General features: G+C 47.1%; 2 protein-coding genes and 1 non-coding gene across 3 annotated transcripts; 2 read left to right on the top strand and 1 right to left on the bottom strand.

The window, feature by feature from the left end:
• The first annotated feature begins 3945 nt into the window (after window positions 1–3945).
• On the top strand, window positions 3946–4007 carry LOC113834040. Its single transcript, XR_003482300.1, has one exon. It is a non-coding gene; the product is annotated as a U7 small nuclear RNA (small nuclear RNA).
• Window positions 4008–5389: 1382 nt separating this feature from the next.
• On the top strand, window positions 5390–7244 carry Smim33 (small integral membrane protein 33). The gene is made up of 2 exons (XM_035439805.1): window positions 5390–5398; window positions 6855–7244. Exons 1-2 carry the CDS (start codon window positions 5390–5392, stop codon window positions 7242–7244), a joined length of 399 nt encoding a protein of 132 aa, XP_035295696.1.
• A 3184-nt stretch (window positions 7245–10428) lies between these two features.
• On the bottom strand, window positions 10429–15601 carry Sting1 (stimulator of interferon response cGAMP interactor 1). The gene is made up of 7 exons (XM_035439053.1): window positions 15535–15601; window positions 14775–15001; window positions 14461–14644; window positions 14117–14225; window positions 12518–12756; window positions 11736–11922; window positions 10429–11304 (listed from the first exon to the last, which is right to left on the bottom strand). The coding sequence occupies exons 2-7, from the start codon at window positions 14999–15001 to the stop codon at window positions 11111–11113; spliced, it is 1140 nt and encodes a 379-aa protein (XP_035294944.1). The 5' UTR covers window positions 15535–15601; the 3' UTR covers window positions 10429–11110.
• Window positions 15602–22219: the final 6618 nt, after the last annotated feature.

Below are 22219 nucleotides of genomic sequence, written 5' to 3'. Positions count from 1 at the left end.
ATGCTACTTCCATTTGTTTATTTATTTAAGGTTTTCCTAGACAGGGTTTTCCTCTGTGTAGCCCCGACTATCCTAGAACTCAACTTGTAGACCAGGCTGGCCTCAAACTCAGATCCTCCAGCCTCTGCCTCCCAAGTGCTGGGATTAAAGGCATACAACATCATGCCCTCCCTGCCTATTTATTTATTTATTGATTGATTGATTGGTTGGTTGGTTTTTAGGCAGGACTTGGTATAATTCAGACTGGTCTGTAAATCACTTTAGAGGTCATGCCTCCCTTGAGTCCCTAACCCTCCTGCCACTGCTCCCCAAGTGCTGAGATTACATATGTGGGTCATAATACCTGGCTTTCTTATTTATTTATGTATTTATTTCATGATGGGTTCCTTCCTTCCTTCCTTCCTTTCTTTTCTTCTTTTCTTTTTGTGTTTTCAAGACAGGGTTTCTCTGTATAACAGCTCTGGCTGTCCTAGAATTCGCTATGTAGATCAGACTGGCCTCAAACTCAAAGAGATCAGCCTGCCTCTGCCTCTCTGCCTCTGCCTCTCTGCCTCTGCCTCTCTGCCTCTGCCTCTCTGCCTCTCTGCCTCTGCCTCTCTGCCTCTGCCTCTCTGCCTCTGCCTCTGCCTCTGCCTCTGCCTCTGCCTCTGCCTCTGCCTCTGCCTCTGCCTCTGCCTCCAGAGGACAGATCACTGACTTCTTTTGCAGAAGACCCAGGTTCAATTCTCAGCACTCATATTGCAGCTCACAACTGTCTCTAACTCCAGTTCTGTGGAATCCAGTGCCCTCTTCTAGCTGAGCACCAGGCATGCATGCATAGGCTACACAGACGTAAGTGCCGGCAGATACCCATCACATAAAATTAAATTCAAATTTTAAAAATTAAAGATTTTATTCTTATTGACGTGTATTTGTATATCTGTGTAGCTGTATGTCACATGTATATGAGCGTACGGGTGTCCATGGAGGCCAGGAAATGCGTCTCTCTTCCCAGAGCCGAGTTAGAGGTGGTTGAGAGCCACTTGATGTGAGTGATGAAAACCAAACTCAGGTCCTCTGAAAGGGCAGCCTGTGCTCTTAACTGATGAGCCTTCTCTCAAAACTATCGTTTTTGTTTTGTTTGTTTGTTATCTATTTTTTCTTTTAAAGATTTATTTATTTGTATTTTTAATGTGCGTGTCTTGCCTGCGTGTATAGTCTGTATGTCATATGTATGGTGTGCACTCTCAGACCAGAAGAGGGCATCAGATCTCCTGGAACTAGAGTTACAGATGATGGCTGCTGGGAATTGAACATGGATCCTTCGAAAGAGCAGCAAGAACTTCATACTGTTAAGTCATCTCTCAAACCCCTGATTTTTCTGTTTTGCGTATTTACAATCTTTTGAGAATTTCATACATGAGTCCTGCATTACATCATCTCCACCTCTTCCTCTCACTCCCAGCTCCTCCTGAGTTCCCCCTGCTCCTTCTCAAATTCATGACCTCTTCTCTAAATATTATTGTTACTTTATATACACGTGTGGCTTTGTCTATTTTACTTCGTTGTTGTTTTGAGACAGACTCTCTCACTCTATAGCCCAGGATGGCCTCAAACTTCCTGTTTCAGACAAAGTTTGACAACGTTAGAAACAGATGTGGAGATGGCTCAGTGGGGACCTGCATTTGAATCCCCAGAACCTGTATAAACCTGGGTGTGGTGCTGTGATGCTGTAATCCCAGTGTTTCAAGGAGAGATGGGAAGCAGAGTCCCCAGAAACCTTCAGGCCAGCAAGCCTGGCAGACGCAGCAGCAAACAACAGCGAGGTGGGCTAATGCTCTTGTTCACTATAAAGATTTGTCACTCATATTGGTTTACTAGAACACTGATTGCCAGTAGCCAGGCAGGAAGTATAGGTGGAGCTACCAGACCAGGAGAATTCTGAAAAGAGGAAGGAGAGAGAGGCACACAGTTGTCAGCTGGACGCAGAGGAAGCAAGATGAGAAGGCCTTACTGAGAAAAGGTACTAAGCCATGTAGCTAAACATAGATAAGAATTATGGGTTAATTTAAGTTGTAAGACTTTGTTAGTAATAAGCCTGAGCAATAGGCCAAACAGTTTGTAATTAATGTAAGCCTCTGTGTGTTTATTTGGGACTGAATGACGGCAGGACTGGGTAGGACAGAAACTTCTGTCTATACAACAGAGAGATGCCTCACACAAGGTGGGAGGTGAAACTGACACCCAAGGTTTTCCTCTCTGTCCATGTACTTGCCGGGTCACCAGCATGCCCACACTCACACACATGAACATGAACATGCACCAAAGTCCATACACATTGTAGACACAGAGACACACAAAGAAAAGCACCTGTTAATAACAGGTAAGAAACACACTTGGGTAGAGTTTAAAGAAAAGAAAGGTGATGTGGCCTCAGGAGCTGAAGAATACTTCCAGGAAGGGGTGATGCCCAAACTAATGAGATCAGATGATTAATTAAGGCTTAGACAGCAAGGGGAGAGAGGCAGCTGAAATGGGGAGTATGGACATGGGAAAGTGATGGAGAAGCCAGAAAGCTCACACTCTTCCTCTCCCAAGCTCAGAAGTCAAAGTCTTGACTTGGGGCAGAGTCTTGATTCCCTCTGGCTAAGATCCAAGAGGACCAAAGTGGGAGGCAGAAGGTCACCAGAACCTTCAGTTGCATGGGGAAATGATCAGTAGATTTCATGCCCCCCAGCAAGAGGTCTCAGGAATTTGAGGGTCAGCTCAATAGCCCAGGACTCAGTGGAGGTGACAGGGTGTGACAGCTTGGCTAAGAGACAAGAAACCAAAAAGCTATTAATACTTATTGCTTCAAGTCACAAGGTGAGGAAGTCTTGTGGGAGTCTACTGGTCTTCACATGAATAGAGGCCAGTTTGCATCCAGGGGCAGGATGAGGACTGGCTGGTTATGGGCAGCTAGTTACCTAGGAAAACCTAGGCCAGGGAGGGTGGTACACACCTGTAATTCCAGTACGCAGGAGTCTGAGGCAGGAGAATGTTGAGTTTGAAGTCTGCCTGGGCTATTTAATGAGACCCTGTCTCAAACAAGACACAAATAACTGGTCGTGGTGGTGAATGCCTACCATCTAGGATTCAGGGTGGAGGCAAGCAGATTGGGAGTTTAAGGTCGTTCTTAGTCATACATAGTGAGTTTAAGACCAATCTAATCTACATGAAACCTTATCTCAAAAACAACCAGAGAGGTGCGGGCCAGTGGTGGCACATGCTTTTTGTCCCAACACTCGGGAGGCAGAGGCAGGTGGATCTCTGTGAGTCTACAGAGCAAGTTCCAGGACAGTCAGGGCTATGCAAAAAAAATACTTGTCTCAAAACAAAACAAAACAAATAAACAAAACCCAAAGAGAAGAGGCCAGAGAGATGGCTCAGAGGTTAAAAGCACTGGCTGTTCTTCCAGGGGTCCTGAGTTCAATTCCCAGAAACCACACAGTGGCTCACAACTGTCTAGAGCCGGATCTGATGTCCTCTTTGCCATAAAGGCATACAAGCAAATAGAGTACTCATATGCATAAAATAAATAAATAAATCTTTAAAAAAGAAAAAACAGAGAAAAGAATGTCTTGGAAAGGGATATAAATCAGATAGGTATTTGGTTATCATGATGTAAAAAAAATGTGTGGTGAGGTAAGGAAGTGAGGATTTCTAATATATATTATTACATGTTATAAAACTTATTTTGGGTGTGTATTGGGAGGGGTGCATTCCACAGTGTGTATAGGTCAGAGGACACTTGTTTGAGTCAGGTCTCTCCTACCATGTAGATCCTGGTGACCAAACTCAGGTCATCGGTCTTGGCAGCAACCGCCTTTACCAGATGGGCTATCTGGTTAGCATGGGATTTCTGTTTTACTGGTAACATTTTAGGTCCTTGTTCTCAGCACAGGGAAAGGACAAATCTTTAAAATGAAAAGTCACAGCTCTTTCAGAATTTGTCTAACAGGTGTGTGGTTTATACCAGAAAGACCCCTACTTGCCCTGCTACCCTCACCTCCCCACCCTTGCAAAAAAAAAAAAGCCTGCAATGATAGATGTACCACTGTACGGATATATAAACCCTCAGCCGATGTTTATATATCTGTACACTTTATTAAAAGTGGCTGTACACCGTGGCCAAAACCTATAATCTGAGCACTCTGGAGGCTGAGGCAAGAAGATCATGAGTACCAAGCCAGCCAGATCTACATAATAAGAACCTGTCTCAAAGAGAGGGAGGAGAGCAGCTACATTATATTCCATATGTATATACAATGACTATGTGTCAGTTAAAAATAGGGGCTGCAGAGATGAGTTTTGCTGAGGGCTGGAGTTCCATCCAAAGCACCTACACAGTGGCTCACAACCATCAGTAACTCCAGTTCCAGGGGATCTGAGGCCCTTTTTCTGATTTCCTGAGATGCCAGACATGCACATGATTCACAGACATACATGCACACAAATACTTATATACATAATAAAATGAATAAATCTAAATATAACTCTATTTGATGCACAATGTTAAAATAAGTAAAATAAAAATAGATGGCTTTGCTGGGTAGTAATGGCGCACGCCTTTAATCCCAGCACTTGAGAGGCAGAGGCAGTCGGATCTCTGTGAGTTCCAGGACAGCCAGGGCTACATAGAGAGATCCTGTCTCAAAACAACAGCAACAATAATAGATGACTTAGCAAATAAAGTTTGATTCTCAGAATCAACATAAAGGTGGGAAAAACCAACTCCACAAAGTTGTCTTTTGCCGTCCACACAACTAAAACCATGCATATGCAATCCACATTCACACAATAAAAAATTAAAATAAAAATAAATTCAGAAAACTAATTTAGTTTCTTAACATTTTAGAAATCAACGTGGATGAACAAAGCTGTTGGGCTACAGTGATTTAGAGGCATCATATCCAGTCTATTATGTAGGGTGTGTGATCTGGGATCGATACTCTGTAGTGCTTGAGCTATTTTACATATAACAAGGAAAGAGCGAAGGACCTTAGCTTCAGGAAATGAGAGTAGGAGAGTGGGCAGGTCCTAGGGAGGGAGTAACTATCCTCCAGGTGTCTGTAATCTGCCAGAGGGGAAGTGGGCAGGGCAATTCAGGATCCTGAGCAGCAGAAGACATCAAAGGAAGTGCCTAGGAGGAAGATCAAGGTACTCTCAGAGTTGAAGGCTGGCCCTAGGTAGCCTAGATGTTCCAGTAAGCACAGGCGCGGGAAAGAGCAGTGAGGGTGTGTGCAGAGGGTGTGTGCCCAGGAGCGCCATAGACGTGGCAGCTCCGGGTAGGGGCTGAACTAGGGCAGAGCTCTCTTCCTTTGCCCAGCTGGTATCCAGTCCCAAGAGAACTCTACTCCAGCCCCGGACAATGCACCAGGTAGACTCTTTGCTCACCCCTTCCTGCCAGCCTGGCCTGACTCTCTCTAGGGCCCCACGCCTTTCCCAAGCAAAGCTTCCTTTTCCCTTTGTACACCTAAAGTTGGTGTTGTGTTCCTGCCGGGAGGCCCATGACAGCCCCTAGCACTCCAGCAAGGGGAGCGGTATTGAGATGGGATCTAGGGACAATGTAGCAGAGGGACTAAAGGAAATGTTTGGTCTGGTCAGCTTCTCATGGCTCCAATGGCCTTCCACAGAGTGGGCCAGACTGAAGGCTCAGAGTTAGAGCAGCCCCCAACTCCCAGTGTACTGCAGAATAATGGCTGGAGGGAGGGAGGCCACCTCACTAACTCTGGGTTTCCCTTCCTTTACTGAGATCCCCTCACCCCTATTCAACATCCAGCAGGGTAGGGCCACACTAGTGACATGGGTTATGTCCTCAGCATAGAGGACATAACAGTAGAAAACCCAGAGATCCTGGCAAGGGTAGACTGGTGCAGGATCTCCTCAGTCCATCCTGGGCATAGCCAGGAGTCTACACCAGACTCCAGCCCTATCTAGGCCTCTAGAACTTGGCCCCAATCCCTGGGGGGAATGGGACATGGTTATGGGATGAAGCGTGGGTATACATCCCACCTCACACCAAGTTTCTGGGGTTCAGGTCTCCTCTTGCTATCCCCTACCAGGCTACCACCTTTCTGCTCCCCAGTGACTTAGAATACAGGAGCCTCTGAGACTAGACAATGACTCCCCTTTTCCAGAATACCTCGTAGCAGCTGCTGCTCACTACCCATTGCCTGGGATGTGGGACAGCAGCCCAAAGAGGACTCAGATTTCTGATGCAACACAGGATCTATTTGTGACTCTTGCTGGAGGTCTGGCAAGAGGGAGCAACAAGAGGAGACTTGGGGACAAACTGTATTTATTATGCCAGATGATAAGAAAGCCTCTCCTTTTGCCCTTTCTGAGTGACTTAAACACCCTATCTTTCAAGGGTTGTTTGTTTGTTTTTCTGTCACTGTCTCTATCTTCTGTCTCTTTGTTTCTCTATTTCCCACTCCCCGCCCCCCTCTCCCCACCCCACAGCACCTCCACCTCTACCCCCTGCAGCTCCCACTGTCTTTGTCTTTCAGTTTATTGTTTTGTTTTCTGAGATAGGGTTTCTCTGTGTAACAGGCCTGGCTGTCCTGGAGCTCACTCTGCAGATCAGGTTGGCCTGGAACTCAAAACAGAGATCTACCTGCCTCTGCCTCCCAAGTGTTGGAACTGAAGGAGTGCACCACCACTGCCTGGCCAGTTTATTGTTCTGATGAGTGTGTTTAACCCTCCTCTCTATCTCTCCCCTCTATCTCTGTCTCTGGAGTTTTCTGTTTCTTAGATCCCTTCCTCTCCTTTGGCCTTTTCTGTATGTTCATGCCCATGTCAACTTCTCTCTGTCATCTCTCCTCTTCCTCCAGGATGACCACTATCCTCAGCCTTTTCCACCTGTGAATGGTTCACTGGAGCAGGAGCCTCAAAGGCAGCTCCCAGAGATGCTAGGTGACGTCTGGGAGACACCTCGAGGGGATGGGCTGCCACTACTCACTGTCATCATCGCTGCCTTCGTTCTACTAGCAATCTGCATTGTGCTGGCTGTTCACTTTGGGCCTCCATTTCACCAGGGCCATGCCACTCTCCTCGCAGAACCACCAGCACTAAAGTCAGAGAACGGCATTCACCTCATCCACTGGCGACTGCTAGACCTACAGGAAAGTCATAGAGAAACCCAGCAGGGACTTCCTATTCCTCACTCTGGCTCTGCCCTAGATGGGCACAGGCCCAGCATTGATGAAGTCACATATCTGTAGGAGGGTGATTTGGAGTCAGCATGATTGGTCTCAGAACGAGAAACTGGACTGAAAAGTGAATTGGAACCTGGGTGTCTGGACTCAGCTAGAGCAATCCACAGATATTTAACAAGAAAGCCCCACGATGACAAGAGAAATAAAAGCCACTTGAGGACCTTGTCCACAGACATGGTGCCAAGGGCACCCTACGTTTCCCCTCGGGAACCTCCAGACCCTCCTTGGGGTTCCTGTTTCCTTCTTGTACCTCTGATCTCCATCCCTTTTAGAATAAAGTGAAGATTCCATCCCTGAGCAGGAATATCAGAGGTCTATAGAGAAGGCCCTGCCTCCACACACTGCTGATCCAGGGAGAGCCAAGGCAAGGAACTGTGGGATATCTTTTCTGTGACACTGAGTACTTGGAAAGGAGGCAACCTCTGTTGCCTTTGGAGGGAGCCTTGGCTGTTAGCCCAGGCCTTGTCGATGACATCCAGAGCCTGGAATCTCCACTTAGAGTTCCAAGATTGGCCTTGATTTATCCCCCAACTCTGCTTTGACAACCAAGGGTATGATGGGGGAGTTTAGGGACTCTTATTACCTCTTACTTTCTGAGTGAGGGTGAGCCTGTTAGAACAAGCCTAAAATTTACTACAAATCTCTTCCAGATCCGGAACTTTCCATCTAGTGGGAAAACAGGAAAAGAAAAGGAACTCTATGGAACTTATTTGGAAAAGGAGGGAGCATGGAGGGGTCCATCCCTGCAGGGAACTAGCATAGTTCATCCTATAGTCAGGAAAATAGAGACTGGGGCCAGGAAAACAACAGTGGCCTCAGGTGCCTCTTTGGAAAGACACTCCTTTCTCTGGTACCTCAGCACCTCATTCATGTGCAGTCAAAAACATACAGACATAAACCACATAAACTGGGCATGGTGGTACCATCTTTTAATCCTAGTATTGAGAGGTAGAGACAAGAGGATCAGAAGTTCTAAGTCACTGGGCGTTGGTGGCGCACACCTTTAGTCCCAGCACTCAGGAGGCAGAGGCCGGCAGAGCTCTGTGAGTTCGAGACCAGCCTGGTCTACAAGAGCTAGTTCCAGGACAGCCTCCAAAGCCACAGAAAAATCCTGTCTTGAAAACAAAACAAAAGTTCAGAGTCATTCTCAATGACACAGCAAAAAGGGAGAGGTTAGTTGGGGTGGCACACGCCTTTAATCCCAGTATTCAGGAGGCATAGGCAGATGCATCTCTGAATTCAAGGCAGTGAGGCTCGCTCTTTTTCTTTCTTTTTTTTTTTTAAATTAGAAGCAAGATCTCCCTACCCTCCTCCCACCACCAACTAAAACACTACCTATCCCATACCCTTTCTGCTCCTCAGGGAGGGTGAGTCCTTGCATAGGAGTCTTCAGAATCTATCATATCCTTTGGGATAGGGCCTAGGCCCACCCCCTTGTGTCTAGGCTCAGGGAGTATCCCTCTATGTGGAATGGGCTCCCAAAGTCCATACCTATGCTAGGGATAAGTACTGACCTACTACAAGAGGCCCCATATATTTCCGAGGCCTCTTCACTGACACCCACGTTCATGGGGTCTGGATCAGTCCCATGCTGGTTTCCCAGCTGTCAGTCGGGACCAAGAGCTCCCCCTTGTTCAGGTCAGCTGTTTCTGTGGGTTTCACCAGGTGAGGTTCTTTCTTAACAAAACAAAAGACATCTATGAAAACACTTCTCATGCTTGACCCTTGGGGAAGTCAACCTTAAGGCTCTGGCTTCCGGGAAACCCCACAGAATAAGAGAGGCTGGGAATCAGGGAAGCAGTGGCACATGCTTTAATCCCAGCACTCAGAAGACAAAGGCATAAGGTTCTTGTGAGTTCAGGGCCAGCATAGTCTACAGAGCAAGTTCCAGGCCAGCCAGGGCTACACAGATAAACTCTGTCTCAAAAAAAAACAAAGGCAGCAGTGAACAACGCAGTGGTGGTACATGTCTTTAACCACAGCACTCAGGAGGCAGAGGCAGGTGGGTCTCTTTGAGGCCAGCCTAGTCTATGGAGCAAGTTCCAGGACAACCAGGGCAACACAGAGAACTTCTGTCTAAAGCAAAACAAGACACCATGATGGACACAGGTACCGAGCAATGAAGTTAGGATTTGAACTTGAGCTTCTCTGGCTCCACAGCCTAGGAACCATCCTGGGTACTAGTGGGTTGAACACAGTCAATCTGGGGATGTCCGGTTGCTGGAGGATTCTGGGCCGGTTGCTGGAGAAGGGGTGTTGAGTGTGATAGAGCCTCCTCAGTGTTGGGGGCAAGATGGCTGTGACAGTCAGAAAGAGAAGGGACTGCCCACTTGATTCTGCTGGCCCTGCTATCCTTAAGCAACTGTCTTCCTCTGTGTGTGTGTGTGTGTGTGTGTGTGTGTGTGTGTGTGTGTGTGTGTATCTATGTATGATTCCTCCAAAATGACACTTCAGTAACAGAACGAGGGCTGAAGGCATACCTCAGTGGTAGAGCGCTTGCCTGTGTGAACAAGCCCACAAACTTGATCACCAGTACTAGAGAAAACACATGCACACAAAACGAACAAAAAGAAATACATAGTGGCATCTTGGGCCCTGGTGAAAGAAACAAAGGTAGAGGGAGGCAGAGTGTAAAGTCTGGGTGGAGCTGGTAGGAAGGACTGTCTGCCCTCCCAGATGGGGGTGACAGTGCCACCACAATGTTGTTACAATGGCATAAGGTAGGTTCGGTGACTGGCCATGTCGCCCAGTGTTCCCAGGGAACATCCTGTCTACTTACATACTCTTCGTCCCTGATCCCTTCACAACACTCTCACTGGAGAACTTGTGTTTGGTGGCCTCTGCTTCCCTGAGACACAGCTATGTACCATTTGTGGCATCTATGTGCTAGCTCCACTCAGCCTGGGCTCCTGATCCTTCTGCCTGCCACTAGAGGCAAGGATATTGAAAGCAAAGGTGGGGTGTGCCCTGAGTGTGACTGGTGGGCTGTCTGCACTGAAACGGTACCCATCTCCTACTGCCCTGTAGTCCGATGAGGAGGAATGCATGAAGTGTGTGTGCTGCCAGACATGGAAGTTAGGGGTGATATGTTCCAGTGCCTCAGTCATCACAGCCTAGCAGCAAAAAGACACTGTGCTCAAACCAGATCATATGAGGAATGTCTTTAAAAGGACCACATACAGCCAGGCAGTGGTGGTGCATACCTTTAATCCCAGCACTCGGGAGGCAGACCAGACTGATCTTTGTGAGTTTGAGGCCAGCCTGGTCTACAGAGCTACACAGAGAAACCCTGTCTCAAAAAAAGGACCACATACAAGGGATAAGATCTAAGAGGACCACAGAGGATAAGTATTCCAGGGTTAGGGGCAAGGGGAAGAAGCCCTTCCAAAAGCATGAGAATAGATATGTTTACTGAAAAAGGGAGTAACCTTTTCGTACCTGGCAGAAGCCCACTGTGACTGCATGCAGCTAACAGAACAAATGCCCCTGACTTGCCCTCCATTCATCTACTGAAGCTCCCATTGAGCACACATGACCAGAAAATGGTCTGCTGGGACCATCCAGGCTGGTCAACACAGAGCAGAGAATGCTGGAGCATCCATGGGAAATACTTGGCCTATCTCTGACCTGGCAATTGACACCAAACTTCTACATGGTTTTTCCTCACAAAAACCCTACGAGGTGGGTAGGGCACTCATTATGATCACATTCCATAGAGGAGTAGGTTGAGGCTCAGAGGGGTAAAATGGCTTGCCCAGGAGTGTGGGACTCATCTGGAAATTTGAAATCTCTGTGAGGCCCCCAGCCCTTGAGAGAGCCCCAGTCATGAAGCTGAAGGATCACCAGAAGCTTAGGCAAGGCTGTCCTGTGCCTCAGAAGAGGTCAGTGCGGAGTGGGAGAGGCTGTTCCATATCACTGATGAGGAGTCTTGGCTCTTGGGATAGCACAGAGGAATGGGATGCCACTGAGGTCTGGGGGCCACTCATGGCAACTTCCTCCCTTTCTTCCTGACGAATGTGCCGGAGAACCTCCTGAGACAGTGAGAAACTATTTCCCTCTTCTGGTTCTGGAATAGGGATGTAGAGTGGGGGTTAGGTGAGGACCTTACACACTCCCAAAAGGCTGCATGTACCTTAGGAACCCCTGAGCGAGCCATCAGCCTCCTTCCCCTCTACCCATCTACCTCACAGCCTCTGGGGGTGGGGATGGGGGGCTAGAGCTAGAGTAGTTGTCAAGATCATAGAAGCCTACCCTTCTGCTTTTAGAGAAGATGTTCAGAAAGGCAAAGGCATGCCTAGAGGTCTCACAGCCAAGGAGTGGCAGAATCAAGGCTGGCCACATTCAGGTGTCCAGAAGACATCTACCAGAGGAGGAAAGGGTACAGCATGCCCCCTATGACCACTTGGGAAAGCCCAGAAAACTCTGCTTCCTTGTCTCTGGCCTTCTGTGAGACACTGGAATTCCTGATTCCTGATTCCAGCCCTACCAGTGTCTCACCTTGGTAGACAATGAGGCAGCAGTTGTTTCTAGTTTCAGGGACATCGTCCAGGATGTCTTCAAGTGTCCGGCAGAAGAGTTTGGCCTGCTCAAGCCGGTCCTCCCGACTAAAGCCAGCTTTCCCATCCTGTGACATGGCAAACAAGGTCTGCAAGGGGGTTGCATATTCCAGGATACAGGCACCTGCCTGGAGGAGGTGAGAACAAGATTAGACTAGACTGAACCAGGCCCCTGACAGATGAATTGTGGACTGGATGCCATGGGCAAAACAAGAGTCTGGGACATAACTGCCCCACTAGGGCCTCTGATACTCCCTCTAAGCTAAGGCCTGGGCTGCCCTAAACACCCTTCACAAATCCTTCCCCCGTGGATCCTAGAGCATGGTATTCTGGCTGAAAATGGAGTCTGGGGGAATGCTCTGGGGTTTTGCTTTGCTCTGGGCTTTCCCACACCCAGACCCAATTCTTCAAATGCTCTCACAACCTTCAATTTTGTGTCCCTGAGCCTTACTTTCCTCCATTATAGAAGTAGGGATCACAACAGTCCCTGACCCACAGGCTGGTGGTAAGGTTTAATGAGGTGGCCATATGGTGCACATAGACTAGCTTCTGGTATTCAGTAAACACTCCATGAATGTTACTCCTTTATATATTCATAACTGAATCTTGCCCTGCCCTGGGACCAGCTGTGCAACCAGGCTCAGCAAAGAGTTATGAGTTCTTACCAGCGTGTGGCTTCTAGGGAGATGGGCCTTTTCCCCACGCCCAGTTCTGTACACTTACGGGTTGCCCCTTCTCCAGAAGCTCATAGACACTGTTGGAATAAACCCGATTCTTGATGCCAGCACGGTTCATGTTTTGCTGGGGCAGCATATCTCGGAAGCGAATGTTGGGATCAGCCACACTCAGGTCATCAGGCACCCCACAGTCCAATGGGAAGAGAATATACAGCCTTCGGCTCCCTGCCCCTGATAACAGGTTGTCGTGTCGCTGATTGAACATTCGGATCCGGGCCTGGAGCCCTGCAGTAGGGAAGCCCAAGAAATCATCTCATTAATTGTGTCTCCCACCCAATCTAGAACTGAGACCCAGCCAGTGGTTAAGAGCACTGATTACTCTTCCAGAGGACCTGGGTTTGATTTCCAACACCCAGATGGTGGCCACTCATCTACAGTTCCAGTTACAAGGAATCTGATGCCCTCTTCTGGCCTCCATGGGTACTAGGCACACACATTGTACACAGACAAACATGCATTCAAAACATCCATATTTATAAAAATATAATTTGATAAAAGAAAAATAAAATTAAATATATAACTCTGAGAAAATATGATTAAAATGAAATATGAATGATGATAATCCCATATAGTATATGAGTTCAAAGAGAAAAGGAACATTAGGAGTATCTGGCATGTTATAAATATTTTTCAGTCATTCATGGGGACTGAAGAGTTGACTCAGAAGTTAAGAGTACTTGCTGCTCTTCTAGAGGACCTGGGCTTGTTGTTGTTAACCATCTGTTACTCCAGTTCCAGGGCATCCAATGCCCTTTTTTAGCCCCTGCAGGCAACAGGCACTCACGTGGTACACAGACACACATGCAGAAAAAACACCTATACAAGTACATTTTAAAAAACAAAAAAGCATTCATGGAAAGCCAAGTATGGCAGCATAAGTCTATAATCCCAGTACTTAAGAGTCAGAAGGATCACAAGTTCCAGGTCAGCCAGGTCTGCTTTTGGTTTTGGGTTTGTGTGTGTGTGTGTGTGTGTGTGTGTGTGTGTGTGTGTGTGTGTTGGTTTGGTTTTTTGAAGCAGGGTTTCTCTGTAGCTTTGGAGGCTGTCTGTCCTGAAACTAGCTCTTGTAGACCAGGCTGGCCTCAAACTCACAGAGATCAGCCTGCCTCTGGCTTTAATCCCTGAGTGCTGAGATTAAAGTCATGCACCACCAACGCCTGGCCTTGTTTTTGTTTTTTGAGACAGGGTTTCTCTGTGTAACAGTCCTAGGCATTTGCCCAGATCAGTACATATGGTGTTTTAAAGCACCCAGAGCTTTAAAACATTTGTGTCAAAGATCACACACTTAAACTCTGTGGCATCCTTCACATGGACAGGGACACTTTAGGAATAATTTAATTTGGTAGACATAGAAATGCTTCAAAAAGCATAGCAAAAAGTATAGCAAAAGCCGTGTGTCAATCCCAGTACTTGGGAGGCAGAGGTAGGTGGATCTCTGTGAACTCGAGGCCAGCCTGGTCTACAGATTGAGTTCCAGGGCAACCAGAGCTACACAGAGAAACCCTGTCTCGAAAAAAAAACAAAACAAAACAAAGCAAAAAGCCATGTGTCTTGTCTAAAAATGGAGATGCAGAAGGTGGCCTACCTGGCAAGATGAGCCGCAGGTACCCAATGTAGTATGACCAGGCCAAACCATGTGCGACATTGAAGTTCTTTTTCTCACAGACAGCAGAGATTTCTGCTGGGGCCAGGTTCTGCAGACATCAGGAAGGGACTTCCTGAGGCACAGGAAGCCCTTCTCTTGCAGGGAGCTTTTCCAATCTTCTGCTCACTTGCCTTTGCTGCTACTATTGAACCTACCACCCCAAGCCTCATAGCTCTACACCCAGCTCTCAAACCTTTAAACTAGTCTCAATCCCATCACTGAGCTCAGGTCAACACTAGTCACAGTCCCATCTACCCACACCACCCACCTCTTCCGTGTCCTACCTGGAGGCCCAGAAGAATGCTGAGGGACTGTGAGAGGCCCAGGAGGGCAAGCATCCAAATGAGATGCAGGCCAGTAGTGCTTGGGAGGAAGCAGTAGAAATAGATGGACAGTAGCAGCAGGGCCATACGGCGGATGGGGCAGCCCAGGCAAGCATAGACAGCCTTCCTGTAGCTGCTCTGATACCTGCAGGAGACAGCACAGCCTCAGCCCCCAGCCCAACTCAGCCAATGAGGTTCAGGGAAGGCCAAGGTTAGGAGTCAAGGGTTTGATACTTGTTCAGTACCCAGTCACCATGGGTACTTCATAGGGTCACCTGGAGTGGACATGGCACAGCTCTTCAGCCAGACAGCAGATCTCTTTCAACAGTAGTCCAAGTTGCAGGGAGGCTAGATAGAATACCAGGTACCGGAGTGTGTGGTTTGGTGGATCCTCTAACCACCAAAGGATCATTAGGCTGGCCACCAGCAAGACTAAGGCTGCCTGTTTGGACCGGTGACCTCTGGGACGTGGGATGGATGGATGCAGGCTGGAATATGACATCTGTGGGCATTAAAAAAAAATCCACACTATGTTTCTGGTCCTCTCTTGCCCTTCACCGACTGAGATCTTGACTGGTCACCTCCCTGGGCAGCTATTCCCACAGGCTGCTCTTGGAGACACCTCTAGGAGATGCCCTGGGTACACAGCATTGCACAGCACCTATCTAAAAGAGGTATATTATAAACAGAACCCATGCATGCATGCCTCACTGAGCCCACTGGTGTAATAAGAAAGAAGAAAGTGACAACCCAAGACCTAGTCTTAAAGTGTCCTATGTTGCCAGGGGTGGTGACACACGCCTTTAGTCCCAGCACTTGGGAGGCAGAGGCAGGTGGATCTCTGTGAATTCGAGTCCAGCCTGGTCTACAAAGGGAGTTCCAAGACAGGCTCCAAAATTACACAGAGAAACCCTGTCTTTAAAAAAAAAAAAAAAAAAAAAAAAAAAAAAAAAAAGTGTCCTGTGTCGATCTGCCCACCCAGGGTTGTTTCAGCCATGGATTACCAGGACAGTACAGTCCCATTTCTAATCCTACCTTCAGCCTCCTAGACTGAGGTGTTCCTGGAGCAGGAGAGACAGGGAAGTGCCGTACAGCAGCCTCTTGAAGTGTAGACTAAAAATGAAATGTTACAACAACTGCAGCTTCCTCAATAAAACAGCAACCCTGGCCCCTCACAGTTTTGGGTACTCTAGGGAGAAGTGTGTTTCCTGCCAAAGCACCCTCCACCCCCACCCCTGCCAGTCTTGATAAACCAGGTCTCAGTAGAGGAGAGGGAATGAGGCTTGAGACATCCCCTCCATGGCCCTTTCCAAATCCCAAAACTTAGGGTGTTCAGAGTCACTCACCAGCAGCCAGAGCCCTGCAATCCGGGTTCCTCTCAAGCTCCCAGGAAGTAACACACTCCAGGACACCCTGCAGGACACCACACAAGGACCAAAGGTGACAGGACCCCACAGGATTTCCAGATGTTCATAAATCTATGAATGCCTGGGGAATCGGGAGGAGAGGGTTGGGGCAGGAGAGGTTGAGAGAGGAGGTGAACGGGAAGAGGAGGGGTGCTCGATTCTGGGAAAGGACACGCCTATAACTTAGAAAGCTCAGAAAGGCAGAATGGGCGGGGTACCGGCACTCTGAATCCTGAATCCTATTTCACTCATCTCCCAGACCCCCAGGCAGGTGGCTCTAATTATCTCCTGGCTTTTTTTTTTTTTTATAATTACAGCCTTTTATTTATTGTTGGGGGACTAAAATAAATTATTATTTAGTCTCTCCTTTAACCATGTGGGTACCAGGGACCCAACACATTCTTAGACTTAGCAATAAGCACCTGTGTCCTGCTAGCCATCAGGCCAACTCTTTATCTTTCTTTTATGTGAGGGTGATCTGAGCTCAGAGAGGTACAATAACTTTACCCAAGTGAGTGAGGTCTTGAAGCCCATGAGTTGCTTGGAAGCTGTTGGCTCTGTGCCTTGTTTTAGAAGCAGATGGAAAATGCCAGAACCATGGCTCATGTAGTTTCCCTGGCACAGGGAGAACCCGACTGCTGCCCTGGGTCCAAGTTGTTTATTCCCTCATAGGCAAGAAAATCCTCTCCTGAACCCCACCCACCCACATCACAAGCAGATACAGGAAAAGACAGACATTTAAAGATGCCCGTTGCCTCCCAGTAACACTTTGGCTTCCTGGAAAGTCTTTGGATTTTTAAAACAAGTTCCTTGAACTGCAGGGAATCCCCTACACTTCCCTTCCCCACAGTTGACTCACATAAAGGACTAAAAAGGTAGATGACAACAGGAGAGATATGATGACTCCTTACAGTAGGAATCTAGGTGATTTTATTGTTTTCTCTTCATTCACTACAAGGGACAAAAAGCATGTATACTGTATACAGTAGCACAGAAAGGTGGGTGTGTTTATGTATGCCTGTAATCCTAGCACCAGAGAGACTGGGGTAGGAAGACTGTACTGAGTTTCAGGAAAGCCTGGTCTACACAGTGAGCAATAACAACCAAGTATCCATCAAGGAGAAGCTGGAGAGATGGTTCAGAGATTAAGAGTCCTGGCTGCAGCCAGTGGTGGTGGTGGTGGCAGTGGCATCAGCTCATGCCTTTAGTCCCAGCACTTGGGAGGTAGAGGTAGGTGGATCTCTGTGAGTTTGAGGCCAGCCTGATCTACAGAGTGAGTTCTAGGACAGCCAAGGCTGTTACACAGAGAAACTCTGTCTTGAAAACAAAACAGAACAAAACAGAGAGTCCTAGCTGTTCTTCCAGAGGACCTAAGTTAGAGTCCCTGTACCTATATGATGGTTCACAACCATATCTAACTCCATTTTCAGGAGATTTGATGCCTCTTCTGGTCGCTTTTTTTTTTTTTTAATCTCTTCTGGTCTCTTCTGATACCAGTTACGAAAGTGGTACATACAGGCAAAATATGATACACACTAAAGAAGTAAATAAACAAACAGATAAGCTTGTTATTTGTTTTGTTTTTAATACCCAGTTAGATGAAACCTTTTTGACATTGCCTCCATCTGGGCACTGTTTTCTTTCTTTCCTTTTTTAATTTTGCAAAACAGGGTTTCTCTGTGTAACTGCCCTGGCTGTCCTGAAACTCGATCTGGGGACCAGGCTGGTCTCAAACTCATAGAGATCCGCCGGCCTCTGCCTCCCAAGGACTGGGATTAAAGGCGTGCACCACCAATGTCTAGTTGGGCACTATTTTCTGCTTGCTCCATTCCCTTTACTCATCCAATATTCTGGGCAATGGAGTGCATGCATGCCACAGAAGGTACTGAGTTAGGTTCTTTAGGAACAGTTAGATGTGCCTGGAAGTCAGGAGCAAGGAGTGACGGAGACCAAGTGTCTTAGTCAGGGTTTCTATTGTTGTGATGAAATACCATGTCCAAAAGGAAATTGGGAAGGTAAGGGTTTATTAGGGTTAAACTTCAGCATTGCAGTTCATCACTAAAGGAAGTCAGGACAGGAACTCAAACAGGGCAGATCCTAGAGTCAAGATCTGAAGCAGAGGCCATGGAGGGAAGCTGCTTACTAGCTTGCTCCCCATGGCTTGTTCAATCTACTTTCTTAGAACCCAGGACCAACAGCCCAGGCTCAGCACCACCCACCATGGGCTGGGCTCTCCCTCACTGATCACTAAATGAGAAAATACCTTACAGCTGGATCTCAGGGAGGCATTTCCCCAGCTGAGGCTCCTTCCTCTGTGGGTTCAAGTTGACACTCAAAGTCACCCATACAATTGATGCCTTGTCAAACACATCACTATTAAACCAAAATCCTTCCTTCCTTTCTTTTTTTTTTTCCAAGACAGGGTTTCTCTGTGTAGCTTTGGAGCCTATCCTGGTACTTGCTCTGGAGACCAGGCTGGCCTCGAACTCACAGAGATTCACCTGCCTCTGCCTCCTGCGTGCTGGAACTAAAGGTGTGTGCCAACAACACCTGGCCAATCCTTCCTTTCTTACTCATCCCCATGATCTTAAATAATTTTAAAAGTCCCGCACTTTTTTTTTTAATGTGGAAAGTTTTTTGGGGGGGAATGGAGTGGAAAAGGGAAGGGAGAGATAGGAGAGAGAGAGACCTGCTTGCCTCCTCAGAGGAGCATCGGAAAGAGGGAATTTTTGTTTTTTTGTTTGTTTGTTATGTTTTGGTTTGTTTGTTTGATTTTTTTTTTTTTTTTGAGACAGGGTTTTCTCTGAGTAACAGCTCTGGCTGTCCTGGAACTCACTCTGCAGACCTGGCTGGCCTTGAACTCACAGAGATCTGCCTACCTCTGCCTCCTGAGTGCTGGGATTACAGCCATACACCACCACCACCCAAAATGTCCCACAGCCTTAACAAATTCAAGCATATTAAAATTTCTATTCCTGCCAGGCGTTAGCGGTGCATGCCTTTAATCCCAGCACTCAGGAGGCAGAGGCAGGCGGATCTCTGTGAGTTCGAGACCAGCCTGGTCTACAGAGCGAGTGCCAGGATAGGCTCCAAAGCTACACAGAGAAACCCTGTTCGAAAAACCAAAAAAAAAAAAAAAAAAAAAAAAAAAAAAAAAAAAAAAATTCAATTCCTTTAAAACAGTCAATCGCTTTAAAAATGCAAAATCTATTAAAATTCAAAGTCTCTCAACTTCAGGCTCCAGTAAAATATGTTGTTCTCACTTCACTTCAAGAGGGATGAATCAGGGCACAGTCACCATCAAATCAAAGCAAAACAAAATTCCAAACATCCAATATCTTGGATCTACTCTGGATCTCCTGGACTCCTCCAAAGAGCTTGGGTCACATCTCTTGCTCTGCCCTCTGCAATACACACAGCTCATCTTCTAGGATCTAGATGGCTCCACTCCACTGCTGCTGCTTTTGGTGGTCATCCCATGGTAGTAGCATCTCCAAAATGCTAGTGTCTTCTGCTGCAAATGAGCTGCAATTTCACCAATGGCCTCTCCTGGCCTCTCACAGTGCCAAGTGTCAGCTGTTCTTCATGACTCCTTCTTGCCTTCATAACCAGTCCCACCTGGGTGACTCTTATAAATGACCAAATCTAGGCGCCAATAGGAGGTACAACCTTGGTTACCTCTGGAACCCAGCTTCTCTGTGCTCTCAGGAAATACTTCCCAGAAGATATCACCAGTGATTCTGATCTGTCCTTTCTTTCTTCCTTTCCTTCCTTTTCTTTCTTTCTTTCTTTCTTTCTTTCTTTCTTTCTTTCTTTCTTTCTTTCTTTTGGTTTTTTTGAGACAGGGTTTCTCTGTGTAGCTTTGTAGACCAGGCTGGTCTTGAACTCACAGAGATCTGCCTGCCTCTGCCTCTCAAGTGCTGGTATTAAAGTGGTGCACTACCACCACCCTGCAATTCTGGTCTTTTCTTAATCACTGCTAATTTCCAATTGGCCCAGTAATGTAAAGGTTTCACTTTAGTAGTTCTGGTATCTTGTTAATCACAGCTGATTCTCCAGCCCTAGATAACCAAAACCACAGAATCTTAATTCAAAATAACAAATGGCCCCAGTAGTCTTTAAACCTCCCTCTAAAACTTTGTAAGCTAGTTCTTGTAGACCAGGCTGGTCTCAAACTCACAGAGATCCACCTGCCTCTGCCTCCCGAGTGCTGGGATTAAAGGCGTGTGCCACCAACGCCCGGCTAATATTCTTTTTTTTTTTTTTTTTTTTTTTAAGATTTATTATGTATACAGTGTTCTGTCTGCATGTATACCTGCCAGAAGAGGGCACCAGATCTCATTACAGATGGTTGTGAGCCACCAGGTGGTTGCTGGGAATTGAACTCAGAACCCCTGGAAGAGCAGTCAGTGCTCTTAACCTCTGAGCCATCTTTCCAGCCTGCTCTTAATATTCTTATCTTCCAAGTTCCCACAAAACAGTCCACTGAAGACTCACTAGTCAATGGCATTTCTAGCCAAAGTCTTCCCCAAAACATGGTCAGATCTGTCAGAGCAATAGCCCCCTACCGGTAACCATTTGTCTCAGTTGGGTTTCTATTGTTGTGATGAAACACCATGACCAAAAAGCAAGTTGGGGAGGAAAGGGTTTATTTGGTTTACACTCAGCATTGCAGTTCATCACTGAAGGAAGTCAGCACAGAAACTCATCGGGCAGGATCCCGGAGGCTGATGCATAGGCCATGGTGGGGAGCTGCTTACTGGCTTGCTCCCCATGGCTTGTTCAGCCCGCTTTCTTAGAAGCCAGCTCAGCAGCTCTAGAATGGCACCACCCACCATGAGCTGGGTCCTCACCCATTGATCACTAAATGAGAAAATACCTTACACCTGGTTCTCAAGGAGGCATTTATTTCCTCAGCTGAGGCTTCTTCCTCCGATGACTTTTTACTTTAGCTTGTCTCAAGTTGACAGACAAAACCACCCAGTAAACCGAGGAAGCAGGGAAGCCAGCAGAGCCTGGTGGTCTGTAAGCCAGCTTGGACTCACTACAGCAGTAGGTCCTTTGTAGTGGTCAAAGCTGCCGAGTGGCATGGCTCCACTACCTAGTCCTTAAACACCCTGCTAGGAGTTCCTGCACAGGTTTGCTTTTGTTTTGTTCTGTTTTGCTTTGAGACAGGGTCTCATGTAGCCCAGGCATCTTCAAACTCACATTGCAGCCAAGGATGACCTTGAACTCCTGATCCTCCTGCCTCTGCCACCCAAGTGCAGGGATTACAGGCATGTACATCATGCCAGTGCTGCACATCTTCCATGGATCCCGTGCAGTGCCTCCTAGAGACTGTGCTATTCATGAACAGGTCTGCTGGTGAACCCATCATGCCAGGCTTGAACTGGCACCAACGCCCAGCAGGGCAAATGGGCATAACTGTCCAAGTAAGTAATGAACTACACATATGATGAGCTTGCTGTTCTGGAAGGCAACCAGCATGTCCAAGTCTAGAATTTACTGCAAATGTGTCATTTAAACTGAATTAGGAAGAGCTATGGGAGAGATGAGGCCTGCAGGTGTGAAACATGCTAAAAAGAGCAGTGTATTCCCTGGGGCCAGCTAGATCTCAGCCAGTGGAGGGTGGAGGCACCAAAAGAACATTCTAGGGGAGGGATTTATATACTTTCCAAGGCTGCTGTAACTGTCATCAATTAAGTCAGGCAATGGTGGCACATGCCTTTAATCCCAGCACTCGGGAGGCAGAGGCAGGCAGATCTCTGTGAGTTCGAGGCCAGCCTGGTCTCCAGAGCGAGTGCCAGGATAGGCTCCAAAGCTACAGAGAAACCCTGTCTCGAAAAACCAAAACCAAACCAAAACAAAACAAAAACAAAAACAAAAAGATGAGGCATTTCGAAGGTGATTAGGGTTTAGAGGAGGTCATGAGGGTAGGGCATCTATTATGTAATACTCGTGGGTTTATATGAGGAAAAGACCAGTGGAAACGCACACGTCTCTTGCCTCAACCAAGCATTGTGGTGTACTCCTGTATTTCTAGCACTTGGAGAGTGGAAGCAGGAAGTTCAAGGTCATCCTTGGCTATCTAGTGAGTTTTAGGACAACCTAGACTGAATAATAGTCTATCTCACAAATCCAAAATAAATAAATAAACATTCCTGTCTTTGGCTCCATAATGCTGTGCCTTGGTATTTTGCCAGCAAGAAAATTAACATTGAGTGAGGTCCTTTGACCTTGGACCAGAACTACAAATTGAAAATAAACCTGTTTTCTTTGAAACTTACCCAGTTTGTACTATGCCCTTAGCAACC

This window comes from Cricetulus griseus, chromosome 2, assembly GCF_003668045.3.
Source record: "Cricetulus griseus strain 17A/GY chromosome 2, alternate assembly CriGri-PICRH-1.0, whole genome shotgun sequence".
NCBI classification, from domain to species: Eukaryota; Metazoa; Chordata; class Mammalia; order Rodentia; family Cricetidae; genus Cricetulus; species Cricetulus griseus.
Note: the sequence above shows the minus strand (reverse complement) of the source record. Positions and strands in the feature narration are given on the sequence as shown.

Bases quoted from the DNA above. Each gene is read 5' to 3' on its own strand.
- Sting1 (XM_035439053.1), bottom strand. From the start codon at position 15,001: ATGTCATATTCCAGCCTGCATCCATCCATCCCACGTCCCAGAGGTCAC. The intron at 14,645-14,774 runs GTGACCCTATGA...TGTCTCCTGCAG, and splicing joins CTGTGCCATGTCCACTCCAG to GTATCAGAGCAGCTACAGGA. The intron at 11,305-11,735 runs GTGAGACACTGG...TCCCTATTCCAG, and splicing joins CTGCCTCATTGTCTACCAAG to AACCAGAAGAGGGAAATAGT.